The 27,853-nt window shown below is 42.0% G+C and overlaps 1 protein-coding gene across 2 annotated transcripts; it reads left to right on the top strand.

Annotated features, from left to right (window-relative positions):
• The first annotated feature begins 322 nt into the window (after positions 1–322).
• Mospd1 (motile sperm domain containing 1) lies at positions 323–27,853 on the top strand. Of its 2 annotated transcripts, XM_057759624.1 has the most exons (6): positions 323–450; positions 15,480–15,733; positions 15,828–15,903; positions 17,842–18,056; positions 25,198–25,359; positions 26,453–27,853. In XM_057759624.1, exons 2-6 carry the CDS (start codon positions 15,580–15,582, stop codon positions 26,482–26,484), a joined length of 639 nt encoding a protein of 212 aa, XP_057615607.1. In that variant the 5' UTR covers positions 323–450; positions 15,480–15,579; the 3' UTR covers positions 26,485–27,853. The 2 variants fall into 2 exon arrangements, with proteins under 2 accessions (XP_057615607.1, XP_057615608.1); XM_057759625.1 differs by lacking the exon at positions 25,198–25,359.

Here is a 27,853-nt window from a genome sequence, read left to right as displayed (position 1 = left end):
AAGATATTTCTCAAAGGAAGAGTCGCACGCCTTGGGTACTCATTGAGTGTATTCTGGGTTGGGGAGAGGAGTGAATGAGACAGATGTCAATGGTCACCATCAAATGAGGGCAAAGGGATGGCTCTCTGAGAAAGTCCCTAATCGTTTCAGGGGTCAGAGGAAGAGGAGGAGCAGCCACAGGACAAAGAAGGAAGTAGTTCGAAGCACTGAGAAGGAAGAAAGCCCAGAAGCCAGGTGGCAACACCGAAGCCCCGCCCCCGATTAGACCCCGCCCCCGGTTCCGCCTTCTCTCCCTCTTCTCACCCACCCTCCAGTTGCGACTCATCCTCCTGGGCGGGGAGAGGTGGCAGTCGAGTCCTCCCGTATCCCAGCAGGCAGTGCAGTCCGGAGCCGCTGACAAAGGAGCAGGGAGCAGTCGCGGCTGCTTTGCAAGGAGCCACTGTTACTGAGGTGAGAGTCCCCCAGTGTCCCGTCACCCACTTCCTCTGACTTGGGGGGAAACGTGGAACTTACGTGGCCGAGCCCCCGCCTCCCGGTGTAGACAATGCCCAGGACCCACAGCAGAGCTTGGCTCCGTGACTGACAGCAGGGCTGCGCGGTGCCGGGCTGCGGTGGGCGGCTGGGACCCGGCAGCGGGTCCACCACTCTCTGACTGCTGGTGACCCTTCGACAGGGTCGGCCGGCGGGTGTGTAGCTGCCCCTGCCTTGGGGGGCGAAGGCAACCTCTTAAGCCTCCCGCTGCCGGTCTGGCGGAGTTCAGTTGCCCTGGGGATGCGGCTCCAGGGACAACTCTTTGGCGGACGTTGCCTGGAGGGCTGCGGGAGAGAAGTCGGTCGACTACTCTGTTCGGGGTGACACTGTCCTCGCCCTTCCTGCAGTTTAGCCAGTCCCCCCCCCACCGAGCAACTGAGAGGAAATGGGTGGGGAGGTGGGGGGGAGAGGATGGCTGGAGCCAGGCGTCCCGGGATGGCTTTGCCTGAAGGGACATGAAAGGAGGTGGAGAAACGAGGAGGGTTGTGGTGGAAGCAACCGTCTTCTTGGAATTATAGGGGGTACATGGCCTGTATCCTTACTGCTCCCTGGACCTCTGCACGGATCCTGATGGTTGCACCAGCTGCTCAGCTGTAAACAGGCTCACATGACCAGGTTCACATGGAGTCGGGCAGTGTGGGGATAGAGCTGTGAAGGCTGGGCCCCAAGCAGGTGGGGCTGATGTCTTAAGGAGGAAGGTTGTAGTCCCTCCCTAGCTCAGCCTTTAAAGTTCTGTGGTTCCCCTTTGAGAAAAGTAACTGACACTTGTCATTCTCCAGCTGAACTAGCATCGCAGTCCCAGTGGAACTGAAGGAAATTTCACTTGGGAAAGCCACAGGGCAAATATGAAGTGGAAAGGATCCTACCTAGCATTTTGTCCTTTAAGGAAACGAAAAGAAAGTAATCCTGAAAAATTCAAGTTCCTAAATTTTGCCTAGTAGGCAGTCCTGGACTTTTGGAACACATTTTGTTCTTAATGCGAATTCCAGACAGAAGGAGAGAAAGTCTACTCTTTCGGGAAAGGCACACATGGGATTTAATACATTCTTAGTGATGAAAATCTTGTCCACACTTCCTGTAAGGATTGGGAAATTCCTTTGCCTTTTAAATACTACATTCATGAAATTGAGTAAGGGGTAGACACCCAGCTTTTCGATTACACATGTATTTGGTATAGATCGGTGATGAGTTTGGAAAACAGGAAATACGACCAAAAGTGTCTTTAAAGTTGACAAGCTATACACTCAAACAGGGTGTGGGAGTAAACTGGTTTCTGAAGGATATGTAGAACTCGCAAAGCAACACAGGATTTCTGACATGCCAGGGTGCTTAAAATTTTAGTATTTTTCAAATCTGTGAGAAAAGGTTGTGATAGATTCCCTGTACATGTAGTATGTAATCAAGTGTAATTAATAGGTAGTATTTCAGTGTAGAGTAGTGATCCCTTTATAGGCAGAGACAGAAAATAGATACTTCACCTAGCTTCCTTAAATTGTTCACGTTTATTCTTCTCAAGTATTTTATATATATATATATATATATATATATATATATATATATTTGAATATATATATATTCTTTCTCTTGGAGGTCTTACATTGAAGTGCACTGTCTGAAAACATGAAACAAGAAACTACAAAACGCACCGCATTCCTTACTAAACCAATAAAGAAATTACAAACTGAGTGTGCTGGCGTAGGCCTTTAATCCCAGCACTTAGGTGGCAGAGGCAGGCGGGTGAATGTCATAGAGAGTTCCAGGACAGCCAGGGCTACATATGGGATGTCTCAAAATACTGCTACTCTTTCCTTTTTTAAATTTATTCATTTATTTTTGGTTCTTCGAGACAGAGTTTCTCTGTGTAGTCTTGGTTGTCCTGGAACTGTCTTTGTAGACCAGGCTGGCCTTGAACTCAAACTGCCTCTGCCTCCCTCCCAAGTGCTGGGATTAAGTTGTGCACCACCACTGCCCAACTCCCTTTTCTTTTAGTTTTATTGGGTTGTTTTTGTTGTTTGTTTTTCTGAGACAGGAATTCTCTGTGTAGCCCCAGTTGTCCTGGAATTCGCTTTTATAAACCAGACTGGCCTTGAACTCACCTGCTCTGCCTTCCAATTGCTGGGATTAAAGCCATGTGCCACCACTGCCGGGCTCTCCTTTTTGTTTTTAAAAAAGGTTTAAAATAAGCTGGGTAGTCTCCTGTGCTCAAGGCCATCCTGGTCTACATAGTGAGTTCCAGGACAGCCAGAGCTACATAACAGGGAGGGTTTGTGTCAAAACACAAACCGAAATCAAAAAACAAAACAAAAACTCCAAACCAAAACCAAAAAAAAAAAAAAAACCCAAATAAACAAAAGCCACAATAAAGCAAAAAGGGGGGGGGGACATAGAAAATAAAGAAAATTTTAATCTCTCCTAAAAGCTAGCAATGAAGGCAACCAATTCTAAAGGCTGTCTTGTCCCCTTTAGCAGTCTGGAGTATATTTACTTACAATAAATATATTAAGTGATCTAGTCTTTAAATCCTCGATTTCTTCGTCTCTATTATGGGGCTTTCATTTTCATTTCTGTGAACCTCTCTAGCTCTCAAGTTACCCAAAAGTATACAGTTGGAGGTGGAGGGGTTGAGACAGTCTTGACTATGAACCTGCATCTAGCCTGGAACTCAGTGTAACCCAGGGCAGCTCCAAAGTCTAGACAACCTGTCTGCCATAGGCTCCTAAATACTGGGAGTACAGGTGTGCGCCGCCACGCCTGGCCAGTGTACAGTTGTGGACAGAGAGCTATTTTTGGACAAATATGTTAGCCAAATAAGGCAAGATATTGGTAGCCACTAAAAAGCATGAAATAGCAAGAGGTATCCAGAATCATGATAAAAATAGAAATTGTATCCTGCAACAGTCTTGAGGCAGGTGGAGCTCTGTGAGTTTGAGGCCAGCCCACTCTATACTGTGAGTACCAGACGAGCTTGGTTACATAGTGAAACTGTGTCTCAAAACTCCAAAAGACACTGGGAAGGTAAATTACTCCTATACACTGACCTGTACCTGTCTTGCTTTTTCTCAGGTAATTGAAGATGGCCCCAGCTAAATCATGCTCCCAAATTAGAAATAACAGCTCTGCTTGGCTTTTTTGACCTTCAGGGTGTAGCCCAAAGTCTAGTTCTTTCACTCCGTTCAGTTCCCGCTTCCTGCTGAATTAGCTGGGTTCTTTCTGTGAGTTTAGTGGCACAGTTAGGAAAACAGGAAGGGGTGAACTGCTTCACTTTGATAGTACCTGACTTTGATCAGCTGAACCTGTGCCTGGTGTTTAGTTTTCTTAGGTTCAAAATTTGTTTCTGTCAGCGCGTTCTAATATTATCACTCTTAGAATTTAAGTTCATGCCAACTAAATTCACAGAAAATATGAATATGTTAAGTTGTCACCCCACTGACTTACAGTGAGTTACAGGACAACCAAGTAGACTAGCAGGCTCATGTACAAACCTTATTTTCTATGTTAAACCCTACTTTTTGCTTTATTGTGGCTTTTGTTTATTTGGGGTTTTTATTTTATTACTCTTGACTATAAAGAAACACATAGAAAACACTCTCAGCCTCCCTTTTTCTGGGGTCTAGAAATTGACAGATTCAGCAAGACTATAGCCTTTATGTAAAAGCCACTTCAGTGACACATCTGTATGGCTGACTGTACACTAGTCACCTGATTGACCTTTGGTCAGTTGAAACATCTCTTAAATCTGATTCCATCCCTGCTACCGTAGCTAGGCTTACATCATCATCTCAGGCCGTAGTCATCCAACAGTGGTTTTTTTTTTTTCTTCTATCTATGCTGGAGTCAGGTGTTGGAGTTGGATAGTCAATGGCCACCACCCACCCACCTCTACACTCATCAGGTCAGTCCCTGTGGCTTAAAAATTCTTCAGAGGAGCCGGGTGGTGGTGCACGCCCTTAAATCTCAGCACTAGGGAGGCAGAGTCTGATGGATCTCTGTGAGTTCAAGGCCAGCCTGGTCTACAAAGCAAGCATCACGACAGGCTCCAAAGCTACAGAGAAACTCTGTCTTGAAAAACCAAAGGAAAACAATCCTTTAGAGGTTTTACATTGCCTGCAGCAGTGGCTCTCTACATTGGTGAATCTGAGAACCACCCCATGACTCCTTAAAAGCAGGGCCAGACTCTCAGACTCTATCGAATTCCCACTATTCCTGATTCAATAGGTCTAGGGCAGGGACTAAGAATTTCCATTTCTAACCAGGCAGTGGTGGCTCACGATGCCTTTAGGCAGAGGTGGAGGATCGCTGTGAGTTTGAGGCCAGCCTGGTCGACAGAGTAAGTTTCAGGACAGGCTCCAAAGCTACAGAGAAACCCTGTCTCAAGAAAAAAAAAAAAAGGAAAAAAAATAAATAAATAACAATAAATAAATAAATAAAAGGATTTCCATTTACCTCCAACTTCCCTTCCCAGTCTTCCCTCTTCCTGTTACTCTGCCCATACATGTTTAAATCATATGCAGGCTCACTGTGAGTACAGTACCCCTATCCCTTTTATGCCTCTGCGCATTTTTGCAATTTATCCCTTTCACTCTGGATATAGGCCATCGTTTTTTTTGCTCCCAGAGGACACTGTGTCAACCAGCATTTCAATATATGTCCTAATATCATAATAGCATCATATTCTAATACCTGTTGTATGTTTTTCTTGCTAGCCTGGGATAAAAATATTGTTTTCATCTTTTCTTCATATTCCCTGCCATAATTCCTGATACATAATAAAGTATGCAATGAATAAATTAAAGATAGTCTTACCTCCTTTTGTTTTGAGACAGGGTCTCACTCACTGTGTAGCCTTGGCAGGCCTGGTACCAGGTATTTAGATCAGGCTGGCCTCTAACTCAGAAATCCTTTTGCTTCTGCCTCCTGAGTGCTGGCCTCAATGATGCACTCCCCAAGCCTTGAATTAAAGGTCTTCAACTCCACGTGCTACATGTAGCAGCCTACGTCCTCTACACACCAAACTGATATTTTTCTTTGCACATCTTTGTAATAACCAAAGACGCTAGAATGTTGTAAATTGTGGAAATAATACGTTTATTAACGTGGAGTTGTTTTGGGCTTAGAAGGTTTTTGTGTGTGTTGTTTTCTAGGTTTGTTGTTATTGTTGTTTTGTTTGTTAAGATCTCACTATACTATGTAGACTTGGCTGACCTAGAATTTACTATGTAGATCAGGCTACCCTCAAAATAGTAGAGAACTGCCTGTCTCTGCCTCCTGAGTTCTGGAATTAGAGGAGTATACCATCACACCCAGCCTTATTTTCTTTTTGAGACAGAATCTTGCTATGTAACTCTGGCTGGTCTGAAACTTGCTATGTAGACCAGGCTAACCATAAACTTGTAGTAACCCTTCTGTCTCTATGTATAAGTGCTGGGATTGCAGGCTTGTGCCAACATACCCAGCCATATATTTACAAAAAGACATTTCTCTAAGACATTCCTTTCTGTGTGGTACTGGAGATCAAGTCCAGTTTTATGCTAGGCAAACTCTCGACCACCAAGCTACACTCCCAAACCTTTTAAAAGTTTTGCTTGCTTGTGTATTTATCCATTCATTTTCCTTTTTGAGGCAAGGTTTCACTCTAGCCCAAGGTGACTTGGAACACTGTGTAGCCCAGGTTAGCCTTCAGCTCATCATTCTTCTCCCTCAGTCTTAGTGTTGGGATTATAAGTGTATATTACTAATTTCACTTAATTTTGAGACAGGATTTTACTTTGTAGCCCTGATTGGCCAGAATACGCTATGTGGATCAGGCTAGCCCTGAATTTACTGAGTTCTTACCTGTGCATCTCCAGTTCTGGGATTATAGGGATGCCTAGCCACTAATTTTATTTTGATATGGGGTCTTGCTATGTGGCCCAGGCTGTCCTTGAACTTTTGATCTTCCTATCCCAGCTTCCTAAGATGCTGGACTTTATAGGCCTGTTCCACTGCTCCTGACTAGGGTCTTCTTTTCTTTTTGTTTTTTAAGACAGAGTTTCTCTGTGTAACAGGCTGGCCTGGAACTCGTTTTGTAACCAGGCTGACCTGGAACTCACAGAGATCCTCTGCCTCTGCCTCCGGAATACTGGGTTTAAATGTGTGCACCACCACTGCTCAGCTAGGGTGTTGTTGTAAAATCTTGTGTATATACTACTATTCATATACTACTCAGCTTTTATTTTTGAATGTGGATTAGTTTATGACTCTGTTTGATTTGTAGTCGTCAGCTCCACCAGGAAGACAACACATTATACCAGAACCCTAAAAAAATGTAAAAAGATGTGCTCTTGAATAATGGACATTAAAATATAAAATTGGCATTATGGTATCACTTGGGCGTTAAAAATTCTGATATGTGATGCTGGAATTCCTATTTTGTTGCTAAGTTTATAACATTGAGGAGAAACTGCTTTTATACTAAAGAGTCTAAAGTAGTAAAACATTGCTCTTACCTAATTTGCATTTTTCTTGGATTTTTGGCTAAGACTGTACCCAGTGTGGAGGACTAAGATAGCCCCTGCACTCAGATAAAAGGGGCCTGGCTTAAAGGTGGAGCTGAAGAACAGAATAAATATCTAGAGTCAGAGGCATGTAGTTTAAGTAGCTGGCCCTCTGTGACTAAGCAGATGGGTCACTAATTCCTGGTGGGTGGAGGCTAGACTTTAAATAATACTGAACTGTTTTGTTAAGCTTTATTAATTTGTTTTATGTGTATTTGTGTGTGCCCGGGTTATGTGTGTACCCTACATGTGTGCTGTTGTCTATAGAAGCCAGAAGAGGACATTGGATCTCATGGTGACTGTGGTTGTTATGAGCCACTGGATGTTGGTGCTGGCAACTGAACAGGGGTCCTCTGCAAGAGCAGAAAGTACTCTCAACCTTTGTGTTGTCTCTCTAGCCCCATTCTTAATAATTTTTAAATTTTGAAGCATAGTTGTACAAGAATCCAGAAGGACTACTTATGCCCTTCTGATGGGCTCCACTTTCCCAGAAGGGGAGGGGATGAGAATGTACTTTTAATGTAGTTTCCGTGCTTGCTAATAATCCCAGTGTTTTAAACCTACAGTGTTGACGTCATTTGAAACTCTCCCATCTATCCCAGTGCCTTGTCTTTTCCTTCCTCTCTTCAGTGCAAAGTGAGGGAAACAAAATGATCAGAACTGTGGGCAATAGTGTGGATCAATAGCAAAGAGTACGCAGTTTTAGTGTTGCCAGAAATGGGGGCATCCAGCTGTGATCCCAGCACTCAGGAGAACCTCTAGTGTGAAGCTAGCTTGGGCTGCATGGCAAGACCCTTTCTCAAACAGTCAGGATAAACCAGTGTTGCCAGTGCTGTCTGTGGGAGAGTAGTTTGTAAATTGGTCACAAGGTGGTATACACATAAAAGATTTTCTTTTTAATTTTACTCAGGAATGTTCTGTACCTTTATTTAGGAGAGGGTCAAGGACAAGGCGGTTTCTCACCTCTCTTCTCAGCAGGGCTGCCTGCATTTATGGTCAGGACCATGTGTGAGTGTCACGATTCATAAACACCACTGGCCCAGATTGACTCTGAGGAGATGAAAGGGAAGCAGAAGGCAGGGGGAGAAGAGTGTGGATTCCTTCTTTTTTCCTCTCACCGTAGCCCGTGGTCAGCAGCCACCTGTCTGTGTGCAGTGCTGTCTTAGGTAGGGTTTCTAAAGCTGTGCAGACACCCCATGGCCATGGCAACCCTTATAAGGGAAAACATTTAACTGTGGTGGCAGCCTACAGTTCAGGGCTTTAGGCCATTATCATCATGGCAGGGAGCATGGTGGCATGCAGACAGACATGGTGCTGGAGAGGCAGCCGAGAGGTCTTACAGGCAACAAAAAGTGATCTGGGACACTGGGTGGTGCCAAAGACCCCACAGTGACACACTTCCTCCCACAAGACCCCACCTACTCCAACAAGACCACACCTCCTAATAGTGCCATTTTCTTTCAAACCACCACAAGTGCCTTTGACTAAGATAGTTCCCTTGCCTGCCTTTTATGTAAACAGAACATCCCACACATGCTCAGGGCTGAAAGAACTGATTATTAGTGGACACTAGGAAAGCCAATGACCTCAGTGTCTTCTCAGTGCCTGCCCTGAGCTCAGGTCTATCATGAATTCACAACAAGATAAAAATGTGATTAGGGCTACCGTGTAACTGAAAAGGACAAATATCAAAATACTGAATACATTAAAACAAGTAAGAACATTAAAAATACAACATTGGTGCCAGGCATGGTAGCACTTGAGAGATAGAGGGAAGAGAATAAGGACTTAAAGACTAGCCTGGAGTATGTGAGACCCTCCCTGTCTCGAAAAAAATAAATAAATATAGTCCCTATGCAAGACCCTGGGTTCGATATCAACACAGGAAAAGGAAAAAGAAACGCTAACATGGTGTTAATTTAAATTTTATTTAGGACAGGCTACTTGACACTAGGGTACATATAGCAGAGTTGTGGGGATAGGACCTTCTAACTGAGATGCAGAGAAGGTAAATACTGTGAAAGAGTGAGTAGACAATATAATTCTGCCCATAATAATAACCTGTGCAACTTTGGGAAAGGTCCTTAACCATCCTGGGCTTTTCTTATCTGTGAGGCACTGACACACTTTGGCTTAGCACACACTGGACTTTTGGACAACACCTTTATAAACTGATCTGCCAGAAGGTTTTGGCCAGCTTAGTATATAATCTTTCCCCTGGATCTTTGCACTTTATCATTTTGTAACGTGGAGTAGGGCAAAGAGAAAGTGTTAGTCTCCCGGAAAGCCGTCCATGAAAGGTGAGTGTTGTGCTTCGTGATGTTTGTTGGCAATGCTAATGCCTTCTGCTGACCTGGTGCTGATTCCCCCCTTATCACCCCCGCTTGGAGTTGCGGAGGCAACGTCTATTTTAGCCAAGATAAGTGATGACTGGGGAAAGGGATGTGAAAAGAAACAGTAAAGCGCTCAAAAGCGCCTAACCACTTCTTCAATGTTGACAAGGAGATGGCCTCTTAGTGATTCATGGTGAAACAAGGGCATCTTTAACTCACGAAGAGAAAGCCTTGAGGTGCAAAGGATAAAAATGTCTTCTAAGCCTTTATTTGAGCTAATAAAATTCCTCCTCTGACCTGTGCCAACTAAATTCTCCTTAAAGTTAGAACAGCGACTTAGCACTTGTCTGTGTGCTTATTTTTGACTTCACAGTAAGGTTTATGAATCATCTCGTATTCCTCTCTTGTTGTTGTTTGAGATAATCTCCTACTGTAGTCCTCCTGCCTCAATTTCCCTACTAGGATGGCCTTTGCCACCACACCTGCTTAAAAGGCTTGAAAAATACATATTTTGTTTTTTTATTTCTTTACTCATGTAGCGCATGCTGGTCTGGAAATCCCCATGTAGCTGAGGCTGGCCTGGAATTTGCCTCATCTTGTTGTGTGTGATTCAGAAATGCTGTGATTACAGGCATGTATCATCACAACCCAGTTTATCGTTCCTTAGCTACATTTTCCATACAGATGGTAGTATGTCCTTCACAAAGTGCTCCATGCTTTTCCTATTCAACCCTACATCTTCTTTGGGTGTGGGGGGATGCTGGAGATTTAATCTACGCCCTACCACTGAGCTTTATCCCATCCCTCCTTTAATTTTTCCCCCTCTCTTTTTGTTTGTGATCAGACTTTTATTTGGTACTAGGGATCGAACCTGGGACTTCATACATGCTAGGCAAGTGTTCTGCCACTAAGCTATAGACCAACCCAGTTTTTGTTTTGATACAGAATCTCATTAAGTATCCAAGTAAATCTTGAATTTGATAGCCTCCTGTTTTAATGTAGACCTGAGATTACAGGTCTATGTTAGCAGGTCCAGCTTTATCTTACATTGGTGCGGCTTAATTTATGTCCAGCTATACAAAGAGCTTTCTCTATTGTTTTGACAGATATCTTGTATCCCAATGAATGGATATACTACACTTTGTCCCCTATTAATGGACAGCTGGGCTGTTCCCAGTCTTTTGCTATGAACAACTAGTTTATATTGAGTGCCAAGGTCTTTACACCAAGCTTCACATAAATCATTTCCTTTAATCCTTGACACTCCATATAAAAGCTTTCACCCTTGGTGGTGATGGTGGATATATGTTCTAGAAATATTCTAAAAAGTAAAGTTAGCGGCTCTGAAGATATGAATGTTTCGTTCTAACAGGATGGGAACTATTCCAATTTATATCCCCATCAGTAATAGAAGAATGTGCCTGATTTCTGATTTTTCTCCCCATGTGCTAACAAGGTTTTTGTTCCTAATCTGATATCCTTTTAAACATATACCAGAGCATGGCTTTAGTTTGTGTTTCTCTTGTGAGGTTAAATTAAATAGCCTTTTGAAAACTAAGTCCCTTCCCTATAAAATAATATGCTTTTTGTGTGTGACAGGCTCTCGTATAGTTTAGGCTGGTCTCAAAATTGCTATATAAATAAGGCTGACTCTTGCCTCCACTTCCCAAGTGCTGGGATTACAGGCCAGCCATGTGTACTTGTAAGGGTTTATATAAGTAAATTTGTCAATATTTCTGGGTTTTAGTTTCATATCATTGTTAACCTGCATATTTCTTTTTGAATTTTCTATGATTTCTTCTAGTGCTTTGACTTTTCTTTCTCTTTTTAACACTTAAAGCTTTAATCTGTTTGGAATGGGCCATGGTGTTAAGCAAAGGCTTAATTCAACTTTATTGTTTTCTCGATGGCTCCCCAGTTAAACCAATACTTACTGATTATGTCTTCTATAAATTGGAGCTGCTAAAACTCTTTCCCTCCAAACTGAGTTTTAGAACGAGTCAGGGCATGTATTACTTAGTCGTGTCAAATTTGGATCTTCCTAATAGCCAAGTTTCTTAAGAATCAAATTACAGAACTTATTTTATTGCATTCTATTTATAAATATATGCCAAACGTCTCAGAGTGCCTTATCCAAGTAGCAATGTGTGTGGCTTAGAGTAAAAGAAAGGAATTCTGAGCCTTGTGTGTGTGTGTGTGTGTGTGTGTGTGTGTGTGTGTGGTGGCTTATGCCAGAGCATTGCTGTGTGACTGAGAACAGATTTACCAGAGAGCCTGTCAAAAAAGAAAGTGGGGGTGGGGGTGGGAGCAGTGGAGAAGGATGGAAAGGAAAGAAAAATAGATTTGGAGAAAAATATGTTAAATTATAATCACTTGAGTCAGATGCTTTTGAAAATATTCTTTCTCTTGTGGAAATATTGTGGTATAGTGGAAAGAACACTGGACTAGAAGCCTGATGATATTGGGGTTTTTGTTTGTTACAGGCTGGTCTATTCATAATTAAATATCACTATGACCAATAATAATAGGAAACACTTAGCACTTAGTATAGTCCGAGCAACACTCTATCTAAGAGCTTATTAATCATTCAGTCCATGTAATTAATAAAAGTCTGAGTAATCTGTTATGAATTATTCAAACATTAGATATTGTTACTCATAAAAATGTCAACAAGCTCGGTCAGCTTATTGAAAACCAAACTCAGGACCAAAGCCAACATTGTCATGCGCTCTGTATGTGCTCTGAAGTGATGGCTAGGGAGCTGGGGCTCAGCGCCTTCCTTCCCTTTGGCCTTCAGGTTTCCATGCCTTTGCATGTGCAGCACTCTTGGTCTGAATGCCCTCCTCCCGGTACTCATGTGTACACGCTCCTGGTTTTCTTCTCTTGAGACTAGGTCTCACTTTGAAGGCCAGAACAGCTTCTAACTGTGGATCCTCTTGCCTCGGCCTCCAAAAGCCTGAGATTCCAGGTGTACAGCACAACGCCCCATCTCCAGACTTGAACTTCTTTTTTCCTTCCTTTCTTTTTCTATTTTTGGGGGGTTTGTTTTGTTTGGTTTTGAGACTGTAGCTTACTTATGTACCCTGCCTGGCCTAGAACTTCCTATGTAGTCCAGGCTAGCCTCAAAATGAGAGCAAATCACCTACCTGTGCCCCCTGAGGGCAGAGATTAAAGTGTGGATCACCATGCCCCAGCAGACTGTCTTGATGGCACAGTGTGCACGTCTCCCGTCTACGTTTTGACATATGATGGTATTATATTCTATTTTGGTGAAAGATCAGAAAGCCTAATTAAGGATCAGAGCCCTGGCAGCTGACAAAGCTAAATAATGTGTTCATTGGTTATAGTCCTCTTTGAATGTCTATGAAGCTCGACTCACAGTAACAGCTGAGAGCCCGTTTTAAAAGGATATTCTACAGAATGAAAACTGGAGATTTTCTGAGTTAGATTTGCCGCTTTGCTGGGGTGGTGGGTTTTAAGAGGTAGGGCTTTTGTTGCACAGAAAACACGAGCTTCAAACTTACAAGCAGTCCCCTTCCCTCAGTCTCCCAAGTTCCGGACTGCAAGTATGCATCACCACGCCTGGCCCAATTTGTACTTTGCAGTGGGGGTGTGTCGGCGGGGGGAGCCTTAATTTTTTTTATTATTTGTTCGTGAGGCAGAATCTCATGTTCTCAGGCTGGTGGCAAACTTTCTATGTAGTTTGTCTTTAATCTTTAATCTTCCTGCTTCTGCTTTTTTTAAACTTTTATTCTTTTCTCATACATTACGTCCTCACCTCAGTTTCCCGTCCCTCCACTCCCTCCAATCCCTGCCCCTACTCCCTCTCTCCCCCAGATCAATTCCTCCCAGGGATATCCATGGAACATGCCCTAACAAGATACAATAAAACTGGGCACAAACTCTCATATCAAAGCTGGATGAGGCAACCCTGTAGAAGGAAAAGAGTCCCAAACGCAGGCAGAGACACCCTCCACCCTCCCCATCCCCACAGTTGGAAGTCCCACAAGAACACCAAGCTACACAACCATAAGGTATATGCAGAGGACCTAGCTCTGACCCTCATAGGGTCCGTGATTATCACTTTGGTCTCTGTGAGCCCTTGTGAGCCCTGCTTAGTTGATTCTGTGGGCAGTGTTCTCCTGGCGCCCTTGACACACTCTGCTTCCTACAGTCCTTCCCCTCTTCTTGGTTTCCCTGATTCTGCCTAGTGTTTGGCTATGGGTCTCTACGTCTGTACCAGCAAGTTGCTGGATGCACCCCTCTGACAATTGGGCTAGTCACTGATATGTGAGTGATTATAGCAGAATATCATTAGGAATCATTTTCATTGATTTTTTTTTTCTGGTCATGTTTGGTTCTATCCTGGGTCTCTGGACTGTCCTGCCTCTGGTTCCTGGCCCTCCCAGCAGTGTCAGACATGGGTTCCCTCTCATGGCACGGGCCTCAAGTTACACTAGTCATGGGTTGGCCACTCCTACAAGTTCTGCACCAGCATTGCCTCAGCACCTTTTGCACGCAGGACAGATTGTAGGTCGAAGGTTTTGTGGCTAGGTTGATGTCCCAGTCCCACTACAAGGTTTCTTTCCTGGTTGTAGAAGAGAGTACTGGGAGATATACTGAAATTGGGGGCATTGCGGGGCAGGGGGGATATGGAAACCGAGTGCTGCAGAAACTCCCTGCCTCTGCTTCTTGAATGCTGGGGTTACAGGTGCGTGTATCTCCATAGTTGGTTTTATGCAATCCTGGGGATTGAAGCCATTGTTTGGTGCATGCCAGGAAAGCACTCTACCAGCTGAGCCACGTCCTCAGACCATGTATTTTTATGTTACTTTTAGGAGGTTTGCTAAATAAGAATATTGATTACAATGAGATTGGGAAATAAAAGCAGAAACATCACATTGGACAGACAGGCAGACAGACGTCTGCCCCCTACAGCTACCTGGAACACATTCAAGAGGCGGAGAAGGAATCTGAAAGAGCCTCTGAAGCTGGCAAAAGGCAACTCTCATGAAGCCTGTGTAAGCTGGCATACGAGCAGAAGAACGGTAGCACTTAGGGACTTTGAATGTTCAAAGAAAACACCAAGGACTGCTTAGCAAGTATATTCAGCTCCCAGGCATCTTGGTTATAGTAGGAAAAAAAATTAAGAAAACCTTCCCCATACTTCTACACAGCACTAAATAAATTGTTATTAATGTCACTGTAAAAGTGATTCTTAAATTTTCTATGTGAAATACTGGAAATTTTTAGGGTTTTTTTTTTTTTTTGTAGAGAGATTTTATTTTTTTAGTGTATGCGTGTGGGTATGTCATGTGTATGGAGGTGTCTGAGGAGGCCAAAAGAGGCCATCAGATCCCCTGCTGCAGGGGTTGTGAATCACCTGAGGTGAGTTCTGGAAACTAAACCCCAGTCCTCTAAAAGAACAGGACGTACTCTTAACCGATCCAGCTCTCCAGACCCATATTTGGTCCCAAGCACACACAAAGACCACCCCAGCTTTAGATCAGACAGACAGACAGACAGACACAAACACATATACACATAAATAAAAATCAGTCTTTAGGGGCTGGAGAGATGGCCACTCTTCAATCCTGGTTTAATTCCCAGCTTCCACAACATCTCAACTGTGTAGCCCTGGCTGGCCTGGAATTCACTATGTAGACAAGGCTGGCCTGGAACTCATATGAGATCTACTTGCCTCTGCCTTCTGAGTTCTGCATTAAAGGTGTGTGTATCACACACAGCCTACTTTAACCTTTCCTTCCTTCCTTCCTTCCTTCCTTCCTTCCTTCCTTCCTTCCTTCCTTCCTTCCTTCCTTCCTTCTCTCTTTTTGTTTTTCCTTCCTCCCCGCCCCCCCCCATCTGTGTAAGGGAGAAAGAGAGAGAGACAGTCAGGACAGCTTGACTGACTTGGTTCTCCGTGAACCTCATGGATGGAATGTGGGCCATCAGGTCTGGCTTGGCATCAAGCAGCTTCACCCACTAAGCCATCTTGCTGTTCCCTAAATATGCTTTTTTTGTAGGGTGACTACAGATTACTGAAAATTGATATCATGCAGTTTCTTTTTCTCCTTTATAGATTGCCAAAATGCGTTGGAGTTTTTAACCGAATCTAAGAAAGTCCAAAATAGATTTGAGACTGTAAAGACAGAAGCTGCAGCAAGGGGGATTCAGTGCCAATGCATCAACAAAAAAGACAACCAGAGTTAGTGGAAGGAAATCTTCCTGTTTTTGTGTTCCCCACGGAGCTAATATTCTATGCGGATGATCAGTCAACACATAAGCAAGTGTTGACTCTGTACAACCCCTATGAGTTTGCCTTAAAGTTCAAAGGTGAGTCTCTTAGCTTCTGAATTTTTAACCAGTTCCTACTAAGTTAAATGAATTGGTTTAATCACACTAATGACATGGTGACTTTTTCTTTCAGTTTTATGTACGACTCCAAATAAGTATGTTGTCGTTGACGCCGCTGGTGCAGTGAAGCCTCAGTGCTGTGTGGATATGTAAGTGAGACTCACATAACATGTTCTTAGTGAGTGGATATGTAAGTCAGACTCACGTACCATGCTCTCAATGTGTGGATATGTAAGTCAGACTCACATAACATGTTCTCAGTGTGTGGATATGTAAGTGAGACTCACATAACATGTTCTTAGTGAGTGGATAGGTAAGTCAGACTCACGTAACATGCTCTCAGTGTGCGGATATGTATGTTTGAACTTTAAAATGACACCTTCTCAAAGTGATTCCTAAGTAGGTATTTCTGCTCTTTTTTATTTGGGGCTGAAAGCTTATCAAAATTTAAGAAATTTTTGCCGGGTGGTGGTGGTGCATGCCTTTAATCCCAGCACCCCAGAGGCAGAGGCAGACGGATCTCTGTGAGTTCAAGGCCAGCCTTTTCTACAGAACAAGTTCCAGGACAGGCTCCAAAGCTACACAGAGAAACCCTGTCTCGAAAAACCAAAAGAAAAAAAAAAGTTTGAGAAGTTTCTGAAAGATTCTATATAAGGCAAGCAAATACTTATACAATTTGGGCCAGTGTTTTCTTTAATAATTCCTCATTGTTTCAGTTGAGCTCGTAATGTGTATGGTCAAATTCTTGTTTATTCCTTTTCATTTCTCTAGCTATAATAGAGAATTTAGCTTTCTTTGAGACATCCTGCTACTATAGTAACATTTGTGAAGCAAATAATACTACATTGTAGAACAAAAGCAGTATAAGATTGTCTGACAATGGTTCTGCTAATAAGCCTGGAATTGAATCTCAACAGGAAGCGAGTGTGTAACTGCTCCTCTGAAAGGTTATCCGAGTGCTTCTAGTAATTTCATTTTAGAGTGTCAGATGAGTGATTGTTTGCTCAAGCTGTTCATATTTAATTTTTACGTTAGAAACTAGTAGTGACCAAATGAATCCACTGGTCAGCCCTTAATATTAAAGCTCCCAAGTCAGCTGTATTTGTCTAAGGCTTTTTTTTTCTTTTCTTTTTTTTTTTTTTTTTTTTTTTGTCTAAGGCTTCTATGAGAGGCAAAGCTCTTTTCGTAAATTTTCCTCAGCCCAAAGCCATAGGTCAGTGGTTATTAGCCTGTGAGTCGCAACCCCGGAGTCAAACCTCTAGCTCCCCAAATATTTACGCTACATTCATAACAGTAGCAAAATTACAGTTAGGAAGTAACAATGAAATAATGTTGCGGTGGAGGTCATCACATGTGAGGAACTGTACTGAAGGATCTCAGCATTAGGAAGATTGAGAACCACTACCATAGGTGATGTGTCTTTTTAAGAACAGATTTTTGCATATTTCTTTGGGTTGTCATTAGGTACACAATAAACAAGGATATTCAAAAAAAATGTAGTCTTACCAAATAAACACCCATTACCCTTGACCTAATTGTTTTTGCATTCCCTCAGAAGAATTAGGCACAATAAAAGGAAGATTTCTTATTTCAATAAAAAAATAAGTAACAATAAGAATTTATTATGTCTGTGAGGAAGAAACTATTTAATGTGTTCTAATTTAGGAAAGAAATCTTTAACAGATGTACAGAAACAAATTCAATGTTAAAAGCAATTTTCTTTACCATTCTTTTAGTTGAGACTTTGATTCTCAACAGTAGACTGCTTGCTTATTCAGTGTGTTTGAAGCCCTGGGTTCAATCCTCAGCCACATACACAGGGAAGACTTTATTCCATTTCATACTGTGTGTGTTCATCTAATATTTCACAATTACCCATTTTCTTTCTTAGGCCATATGATGATTGGAGGGTTTTTTAGAGACATTAGCAAATGTTGAGTATTTAGTTATAGTCAGAAAGATTCTTTTTAGTTATAGTAAGATTATTTTTACCCTATTGAAATTTCTGATGTTTGATAGCCCCCCCAAAAAACCTAAACAGACTTTGTAATTATTAATTATTGTTATTATTATTTTGCTGTTTTCAGTGTGATTCGTCATAGAGATGTTCGATCCTGTCACTATGGTGTGATAGACAAATTCCGCCTCCAAGTTTCTGAGCAAAGCCAGAGGAAGGCTTTAGGAAGGAAAGAGGTTATTGCTACTCTCCTCCCGTCTGCGAAAGAACAAAAGGAAGAAGAGGAGAAGAGAATAAAGGAACATTTAACGGAAAGTGTATTTTTTGAGCAGTCATGTCAACCAGGTAGTAATGTTTTTAAAACCTTATACATTTCCACCAGTAATCATGGCGCTTAGACTAACTACTCACAAGATAACCACTTTCAGCCTAGTCAACAGATGGAGTTTCAGGGAAGGAAGGGATGCCTGCCACAGTAGGTAGGAGAAGCAGACAATTGCTACCCTAGGCTTGAAATGTAGGAAATGCCATATATCTCCAAGATATATAAACTTAAAGAATGTGGGTACCAACCTTATAATACCAGCACAATTTAGCAATTATATACTATTGTTTCTATGACTTTCCCATATCCTTTTTCATTTAATTAGTTTGAAGGAGGAGAGAGATTCATTTTGGCAATAGGCCAAGTATAGTGTGCTGTTCATATTATTTTGAAAAAAAAATCTCATTAAAGTTGAAGTTAATTAAACTAAGTAGATTATAATATCCCCTGTGGGCTATTAATTGAATCCCTTTCCATTCCTCATTTCCTTCCAGCTTAGATACTCAGAATCGCTATGATATATATTTTCAACAATGACACTCCTCATATCCAACTTTCAGACATCATCCCCCTTTCTTCCCAGCTTGTAATTATTGTCCTGCAATCCTGGTAGAAGAGCAGGGAGATAAAAGTTTTTATAGAAAACAAAGGTCTTGGGCTGGAGAGATGGCTTAGTGGTTAAGAGCACTGGCTGCTCTTCCAGAGGTTGTGAGTTCAATTCCCAGCAACCACATGGTGGCTCACAATCATCTGTAACGAAATCTTGCCCCCTCTTCTGGCGTGTGAGCATACATGGAGGCAGAATGTTGTATAATAAATAAATAAATAAATACAAATCTTTTTTAAAAAGAAGAAAACAAAGGTCTTTTCAGAGAGCGATACATGCATGTGATACCAGCTGTCTGTCAGGAGTGGTGGCCCAGGCTGTTAATCCCAGTGCGCTAGAGGCTGAAGCAGAATTGCCATGAGGGCTACCTAGTAAAACTCTATTAAGACAGAAAAAGAGCTCAGGAAATGACCCAGTGTAGAACATGTGTCCAACCTTGTTTGAGCAAGGCCCTAGGTTCCGTCCCCAACAAAAACAAAGGGAAAAAAAAACTATTTTGTAAATATAGTGCATGTATATGAAATTAAGTTAAAACTAAAACGAATTAAAATGAATTAAAACTAAAAAGTAAATTAAAACAAAGATAAAAAGGAAAGAAATTGAAGCTTATATTGGGACTATTTTACAAATGTACTTGTCATTTTACGAACCACTATGTCAATATGTTCATCTCCAAATATTTGTTTTAGAAGGTAGGAAGGGCTGTCTTTTTGTTTGGTTCTGCTGTTTTTTTCAGTCTGCACAGGGAGTGCCTAGACTTTCTGCTTAACAGCAGGATTGCGGACTATGGACTAGACGTTAGTTTCCTAGCAGTGGTTGTTCAGTGACAGGAGCATCTTTTTTCTTTTCATGAGAGACAACATTGGACTGGTGCGGTGCCCCAGGCCCTTTAACCCCAGCCCTTGGTAGGTGCTAGGAAGTAGAGTCAATAGGTTAGGAGTTCAGAGTGATCCTTAGTCAGGGGACAACTTGTGGGAATAGGCTTTTTCCTTTTTTTAATTAATTTATTTTTTAAAAAATAATTTCTCATTTTACATTTCAATCCCAGTTCCCACTCCCTCCCCTCCTCCCACTCCCCTCCCCTTCCCCCCAGCCCACCCCCATCCACTCCTCAGAGACAGTAAGGCTTCCTATGGGGAATCAACAAAGTCTAGCACATTGCTTTGAGGCAGGAACAAGCCCCTCCCTGCTATATCTAGGCTGAGCAAGGTATCCCTCCAAACAGAATAGGCTCCAAAAAGCCAGTTCAAGCACTAGGGATAAATCCTGGTCTTACTGCCAGTGACCCCACTGACTGCCCAAGACACAAGAGTGTCCCCCATATTTAGTGGCCCTAGTTTGGTCCTATGCTGGTTTTCCTGCTGTCAGTCTGGACTCAGTGAGCTCCCATTAGCTCAGGTAAGCTGTTTCAGTATGTATCCCCTTCATGGTCTTGACCCCTTTGCTCTTATTTCATTCCTCCGACTCTCTTTGACTGGCCTTTGGGAGCTCAGCCCAGTACTTCAGTGTGAATCTCTGCATCTGCTTCCATCAGTTGCTGGATGAAGGTTCTATGATGACAATTAAGGTGGTCATCAATCTGATTACAGGACAAGGCCAGTTCAGGCATCTTCTCCACTATTGCTTAGGGTCTTAGCTGGTGTCATCCTTGTGGATTCCTAGGAATTTCCCAAGTGGCAGGTTTCTTGCTAGCCCCATAATGGCTCCCTCAATCAAGATATCTCTTTCCTTGTTCTCCCTCTAAATGACATCTTGAAATATGCATGAAAATGGATGGAACTAGAAAAAACATATTGAGTGAGGTAACCCAGACCCAGAAAGACAAACACGGTACGTACTCTCTCATAAGTGGATATTAGACATAAAGCAAAGGATGATCAGCCTATAGTCCACGACCCCAGAGAAGCCAGGTAACATGGAGAATCCTAAGAGAAACACACATGGATCCCCTGGGAAGGGGAAATAGACAAGAACCCTAAGAAAACTGGGAGTGTTAGGGAGGGGAGAGAAAGGAGGGTGGAAGGGAAAAAGAAGGGGAGGGATGGAGAAGGAGAACATGAGGGAACAGGATGGTCGAGATGGGGGAAGGTTCTTTCCTTTTACAATGTAAATCCCGGGGATGGAACTCAGGCCATTAGACTTGGCAGCAAGAACCTGTACACTCAGCCATCTCACTGACCGTCATCCTCTATTAGATAGACGGAGTTTAAGGCCAGCGCGGGCCACATGAGAACCTGCCACCCCAAATAACAAAAACTACCAGCAATAACAAATTTTAAAAAGAAAAAAACACTACAGTTCATGCACTTAACAAGTTGACTTATACAAGTGTTGCCTACATATAAAAACACAGTTTTATATTTTTTGGATCTTTTCATGTTATAAAAATAAACTGTAAAATATATAAAATATACTTTCATAAAATACTAGTAGTCAAGGCTATTAAGATATTTTTAAAAGATTGAGGTGAATATTGGTAGATTTGTCTTAATTAATAATACATTAATAATGAATTGCAAAGACTTTGTTACACATTTGAGTCTGCACCTTCTAGCTTCAGAAAAGTATCTTCTTTATTATTGTTTGTAATAATAAAAAACTGTTGAGCTGGAGAGATGGCTCGGAGGTTAAGAGCACTGGCTGCTCTTCCAGAGGTCCTGAGTTCACTTCCCAGCAACCACAAGATGGCTCACAACCATCCAGAATAAGATCTGGTGCCCTCTTCTGGCCTGCAGGCATACATGCAGGCAGAATACTGTGTATATAACTAATTAATTAAATAAAAAAGCCTGAAAGTGGCATGAAAGGCCATCAGTTGAGAGTTGACTAAGTTATGACTGTTGATGAAATGGAATGTCAGACAGGCAGTTACAAGGCTCTGTTAGAATGAAGTTTGTATACTGAGTGGAAAAAGCTGGAGAGAGGGCTCATCAGTTAAGAGCACTCGCTGCTCTTCTGGAGAACCCAGGTTGGATGCGAAGCACTCAACAACTGTCTATAGCTCCAGTTCCAGGGGGTCTGACACCCTCTTCTGGCCTCCATAGGCACTAGGCACACATGTGGTGCACAGATGTACAAACAGGTGAAACACTCACAATACCTAAGATACAAATAACGAAGTCTTTTCCAAAGTGTCAAGGACATTAGTAAAGGGGGAAGGCAGGTAGATAGCATGCTATTTTCGTAAAGTTGTATGGTTTTATCTTTGCATGTGTAAGGTACGTGAGTTGGGGGTTCCGTGTGGATGCAGGCGTGTATATGCCACAGTACATGTAGGGGCCAACCTCAGGTGTCAGTCTCCCTTATTTGAGGCAGGACCTCTTGTTCACAGCTGTGTTCATCAGGTCCCTACCTCCCATCTTGCTGTTGGAATTACAGACAAGTTTGCTGTGTCCAGCTTCTTTTAAGTTCCAGGGATTCAAACTCAAAAGTCCTCACATTTGATACATCAAGCACTTCATCCATGGAGCCATCTTTCCAGCCCCTATTTTACATGTTTATGTGAGCATTTATAACATCTGAAAGTTGTCCACTGTGCTAGCTGTAGGAAGAGATGATGGGGGACATTTGCTTTCCTTATCATTTTTCTTTGAGACAGGGTTTTGCTCTGTAGTCCCAAGTTACTCCTGATCTTCCTGCCTCTGTCTTCCAAGTCCGGTTTATAGCTGCGCTGTCACACTCAGTTTGGAACTTCAGGCTAGTCTCAAACTCACTAGGAGTCCTGCTACATAATCCAAACTGCCTGCAATTTACTCTGTAGATCAGCCTGGCCTTGAGCTTTAAGCAATCTTCCTGCTTTTGTCTTCTCCCAGGTGCTTGGATCACAAGTTGTTGGCCACCGCACCCAGCTCTTTGAAATTATCTTTATCTTAATTTGCAGTGAATGGTGTAATTGTCATATTTTCCTTAAAATCAGTCTTGCAGTGGATGTAAATGCAAAGTTATTTTGCTTATGAACTAAGGGTTTTTAAAGTTATTTTTGCTATTGTTTTATCCCAAGCCATCATTACTGTGAAATTTGACTTTGTTTTACCTATTTGGCTTTGATGAAGTTCAATTAAATTTCACAATAGCTAAGGTATTAATAATTTAGGAACGTTCCACTTAATAATAGAATGAACAGCATTATTTCATTAATAAAACACAAATTGTGTTGCTCTTGGCTATTCCTTTTAATGAAAGGAAGATTAGTGGGGAAAGGTACATGGTAGAAAAATGCTGTTACTGGATTATTAGTCAGGGTTCTCTAAGGAACAGAACTGATATAATGAACTATATCTATTATAGTGTGTATAGTGTGTGTATGTATGTGTGTGTATGTGTGTGTGGATGGATGGATGGATTAATTAGGGTGGCTTGCTGTGATCCAAGTCGTCTGGCAGTAGCTGTTTTCTGATGGAAGGTCCAAGGATCCAGTAGTTGTCTAATTCTTGAAACTGGATATTTCAGCTTTCACAATCTGGTGCTGGTGTTGCAGGAAGGGTGTCCTAGAGAGCTGCCAGTTTTCAGTCCATGTTGGAATCCCAAACAAGTAGATTAAAACACCATTGAAGGAATGGGTCAGGATGCATGAGCTTGCCAGTGAGAGCGAGGGTAAGCAGACAGCACAAGCATCCTTTTTCCAAGTCCCTTTATGTAGGCTGCCACCAGAGTGTCTGGCCCAGATTTTGGGTGAATCTTCTGACTTGAAATGATCTGGAATTAGGGTGTATCTTCCACCTTAAATAATCCAACCAAGAAAATTACCTCACAGTATACCTAGCTGCTTGGGTTTTAAGTTATACTTTCAAGTGTAGGCAAGTTGGAGTCCAAAATTAGCCATTATACTGGCTTTTTTTTAAAAGATGCTTGGATACTGTAGATATACAGTCAGAACTGTGTCACATCAGGCTTGACAACAGGGGTGGGTGTGTGGGTGTGTGTGTTATTGGTGATTTTCCATGGGTTCTGGGTCAAATTCAGGTCCTCATGCTTGCGCAGCAAGCACTATACCCAGTGAGCCATCTTTCTAGCCCTATATTTATTTTTAAGAGAGAGCCTCACTAAGTTGTCCAAGCTAGCCTTATGGTTTCAATCCTCCTGCCTCAGCATCTGAAATAGATGGGATCACAGACTTGTGCCACCATTTCTTCTAGAAGAGGTAGGGTTACAGTGTGAGCCACCATGTGGTCATGTTTCATTTTTATTGTAAGAATATTCAACACGAGATTAGAGTATGCTATCTACTATAGGCTGGCCTTGAATATACAATCCTCTGACCTCAGCCTTCTGAATGCTAGGATGATAGACCTGTACCACTAGATCACGTTCTCAACGAATTTTTAGGTTTATAAGAGTATTGCTTTTTTGTTGTTGGAGACAGGGTCTTACTAGGTAGTCTTGACCATCCTGAAACTTGCTATATAGACCAGGCTGGCCTCAAAATTGCAGAGATCCACGTGCCTCTGCCTCCTGAGTGCTAGAATTAAAGGTGAACACCACCGTGACCACCTCCAATATAGCGTTGCTAAATATAGATCCTGTGTGATGGAGTGTGCCTTTAGACATGTGAATCCCATATGGTTGAGACTTACGTGAACTAAACTACAACTCCCATTAGCCTCTTCTCCCAGGTCCTGGAAGCCACAATTCTCTTTGGTCCTATGAATTTGACTATTTTAAATCCCCAGTTTGTCCCAGTTAACTCATTGTGAATTGAGCATCTTATCTGTGGAAAGAACATTGAATACACAATCCACTGCAGGGTGCTGGTGTTTTCCTCTTGTGCTGGCTATGCCGAAGTTCTGCAGTTCTCCGCCGAAGCCCAGTAGCCTAGCTATCACATCATATGCCAGTAAGCCAAAAGCAATGAAAATTCACCATCTGGGGTGTGGTTTCTGTTGTGCCTGCTGCATTCACACCAGTATAAAGTTGAGCCATCTTAAGTCAGGACTTCCTGGGGTATCCAAGTAATCCACTGGTGTACAGGAAGAAAATGGTGACTGTCCGTTCATTTCTAGCACATGCTTCTAGAACTGTCTGTATGTTTTCTCTTTGGTGCGTATACTAGTGCAGTAGTCATCTGTACAATTGAGAATAATGCTGGGTGTGGTGGCACACGCCTTTAATCCCAGCACTGGGGAAGTGAAGGCAGGTGGATCCTGTGAGTTTGAGGCCAGCCTGGTTTACATAATTGAGTTTCAGGCTGTCCTGGAGAGAAACCAACCAAACAAAGGAAATCTTAAAGGTATTTCTGATACATACTTGATAGACGATTTTTGTCCTGTAGACTCCAGACAGGGGGTTGGGAAATTTGTAATCACTGTTCTTTTTCCCTCCCTCCCTTTGCCCTTTAAGCGAGCCAGTGTCTAATGATTGAGGGTTAAATTATAGACATTTGTGTGGGTGCAGCGTGCAAGTCTCCCTGGATTAGAGTACTGGTGAAGGTTGACAGACAGAACCAAAACACAGTCCTCTGCATGGCGGCCACTGCCTGTGAAGGAACTTTAGACTTTTGTCTTAGATTGGCTTTTGAAGCAAACTCAGAGATTATCTTTTTTTTTTTTTAAATACAGAAAACAGAACTGTCTCTTCAGGACCTAGTTTGTTAACTGTCTTCCTGGGAGTGGTATGTATTGCGGCCCTGATGCTGCCTACTCTGGGGGATATGGAATCGCTGGTGCCTCTCTACCTCCACTTAAGTGTGAATCAAAAATTAGTGGCTGCTTATATCTTAGGTAAGGGTTTTAAAGATGCTTTGTTACTGGTTTCCACTGTTATAAAATATGTATAAAGTTTATACATTCCAGTTGGGCATGGAAGTGTCATTGGGAGGTGGAGGAAGGAGGCTAGGAGTTGGCAGTCCATAGTTTGAGGGTGGCCTCCACTATAGGAGGTAATGTCTTAAAACAAAAAGGTCTCTCCTTCACTCATGTTCTCCTGTCACCTCTACTTGAATGCCAATTCTTTCTTGTATTTCACTCCGTATTCTCTGGAGTGTTCTTTTGTTTTGTTTTGTTTTGTTTTGTTTTGTTTCCTGAGACAAGGTCTCATATAGCCCAGGCTTTCCTTGACCTCCTGATCTTCCTGTGCTCACCTCCCCAGTTCTCATACGCCAGCACACTAGGCTTCTCTTTTTCACTTTTATTTTTGTGGCTTCAGGCCTAAGCTGTCACCTTCCTTCCCTGTGCTCTTTCATTGCTCCCCAACATACATGTAAGACTGAGTATGCAAGGCAATGTGGGGGTGCACGCCTTTCATCCCAGCGGGGAGGCAGAGGCAGGAGCATCTCTGAGTTTCAGGCCAGCCTAGTCTACAGAGCGAGTTCCAGGCCAGCCAGGGCTGTGTAGAGTAAGACCTTGTCTGAAAGAAAGAAGATGGAGCATGTTTTTACATTATTGATTGGATATGGTTTAATAAGTGGAATCCCTCAGGGAAAGTGGGACCACTCTACTGCTGTGTCCTTGTGGCCCTAAAGCCCTGACATAAATAGGCTGCTGAAGTCTGTTTGGTTTTACAGACACTTTTAAATGGCATGTCTGCTGTTATTACAGCTGATGTGACTGGATAAAGTAGGAGGTATGTTTGATAGTGAAATTAGCCATGACCAGACGTAAGTGATTTCATTAAATCTATCCAGTGACTGCCTATTGTTGTAAATTAGATTTCTTCTGTATAATATCAACTAAATTCAAATCGACTTTGAGTTCTTGGTAGAGTGCCTGCCTGTGGCACTCGATTTTATTTCCTTCCAAGCTACAAACCATTGTCTATTGAATGGCAAGTCGTGTAAAATGTGTTTCTCACTCTCCTCCATTTCTTTCTTTTCAGGTCTTATCACAATGGCTATACTTAGAACATGAGCAAGGATTCAAACTGACTTCTGAAGTAAATTTATCTTAAATATGAATGTGGACTGCCTTTTATCTATTTCACTCCATTAACACACTACAAATTATTAAATGATTTCAAGTAACTGCAAATGTATAATATATATTTTCAATTAGTCTATAATTTTATTTGAAGGACTCTAGCACTTTATGTTACAGACAACAAAAAGATATTTCTGAGTAATACATTGGGGATTATTTGAAGGCATTGTTTTCTAATCTTTACCTATTGTGCAAATAACTTTAAATATTATTTTTCATCTTTTTTTGTCTAATTCACTTTGATAAGGGTCATGGGTCCTTCAGAGTTTAAGACCTAAATGAGCAGCTGACCAGCTTGAACATCAAATGGCATTTATCACCTAGACACGGGCATCAGCATTACTCCATAAATCATCCATTTCCCTCTGTCATTGCAAGAAGTTGCTGTCGTGTTCTTAAAACAAGTATGTTACAGTCCATGTGGGAGAGGGGTGAGAAAACAAGGTACTTACTGAGGGATCACACTTACCTGACAGTCTCACCAAAGACAAAATGTCTTTCAATCATCTTGTGAACTACAGAACAGGCTGTGGGTCAGACACCAGGCACCTCATAGAAGTAGACTGGCTTCTCTGTTTAGCCTGAGAGTTCTAAAGGAAGGTAGGCATTTTTAAAAAATTAATTTGTTCATCCTGGCTTCAGCTCTGGCTAACCTTTTATGTTATTAAGGAGAAAATCACCTTTTGGTTTTCTCCCAAGTCCCTTGCTTGCCTGAGTGTTAAATGACTTGCCCTGATGGCAGTTAATATCCAAGGACATGATTTTTTTCATCTTCAAACTCTAAACCAAGTAGAGAAAGCCCTAGAATACCTGTGTCTATTTTGTATCAGTCACCGAGATATTTTTTAAGTTTTTATTTATTAAAAAATTTTACCAAAAAAGCCCCCTAAGCACAAATATTTCCATTTCTTTATAGCATTTTCTGACCTCTGACATCTGTATGGCTCTAACTGTTCTTCTCACAGCAACTGATCCTTTTCGTCTTAGGATTTTTATCTGAAAGCACAATGCATCGAGTCTCTTGAAAATCGATTTCTCTTTCAGCTCTTTTTAATAAACTTTATGCACTACTAATGTAGCATTCTCGAGGAATATGTGTAAACACAAATGTATGCCTGAGGTTGATTGTTTGCAGGCAACAAAACTCTGCTTCTAGAAGCTTGTTTGTCTAGTATTTCATAGGAAATCATTGTTTAACCATTTGCAGAGCATAAATCATTTCAGTGAATCATGTCTGTACATTGTATAATGACTAAAAAGCACATAAATGTAATCAACTTTGAACTCAGAAAAACATGTT

The sequence above is a fragment of the Chionomys nivalis genome, chromosome X (assembly GCF_950005125.1).
Source record: "Chionomys nivalis chromosome X, mChiNiv1.1, whole genome shotgun sequence".
NCBI lineage: Eukaryota > Metazoa > Chordata > Mammalia > Rodentia > Cricetidae > Chionomys > Chionomys nivalis.
This window is presented reverse-complemented; position numbering and strand designations above follow the sequence as displayed.

What these genes read in the sequence shown, in the direction of transcription:
- Mospd1 (XM_057759624.1), top strand. Translation starts at nt 15,580, where the DNA reads ATGCATCAACAAAAAAGACAACCAGAGTTAGTGGAAGGAAATCTTCCT. An exon ending in TGAGCAGTCATGTCAACCAG is followed by an intron (nt 18,057 to 25,197) that starts GTAGTAATGTTT and finishes TTTTAAATACAG; the next exon opens with AAAACAGAACTGTCTCTTCA. An exon ending in AGTGGCTGCTTATATCTTAG is followed by an intron (nt 25,360 to 26,452) that starts GTAAGGGTTTTA and finishes CTTTCTTTTCAG; the next exon opens with GTCTTATCACAATGGCTATA.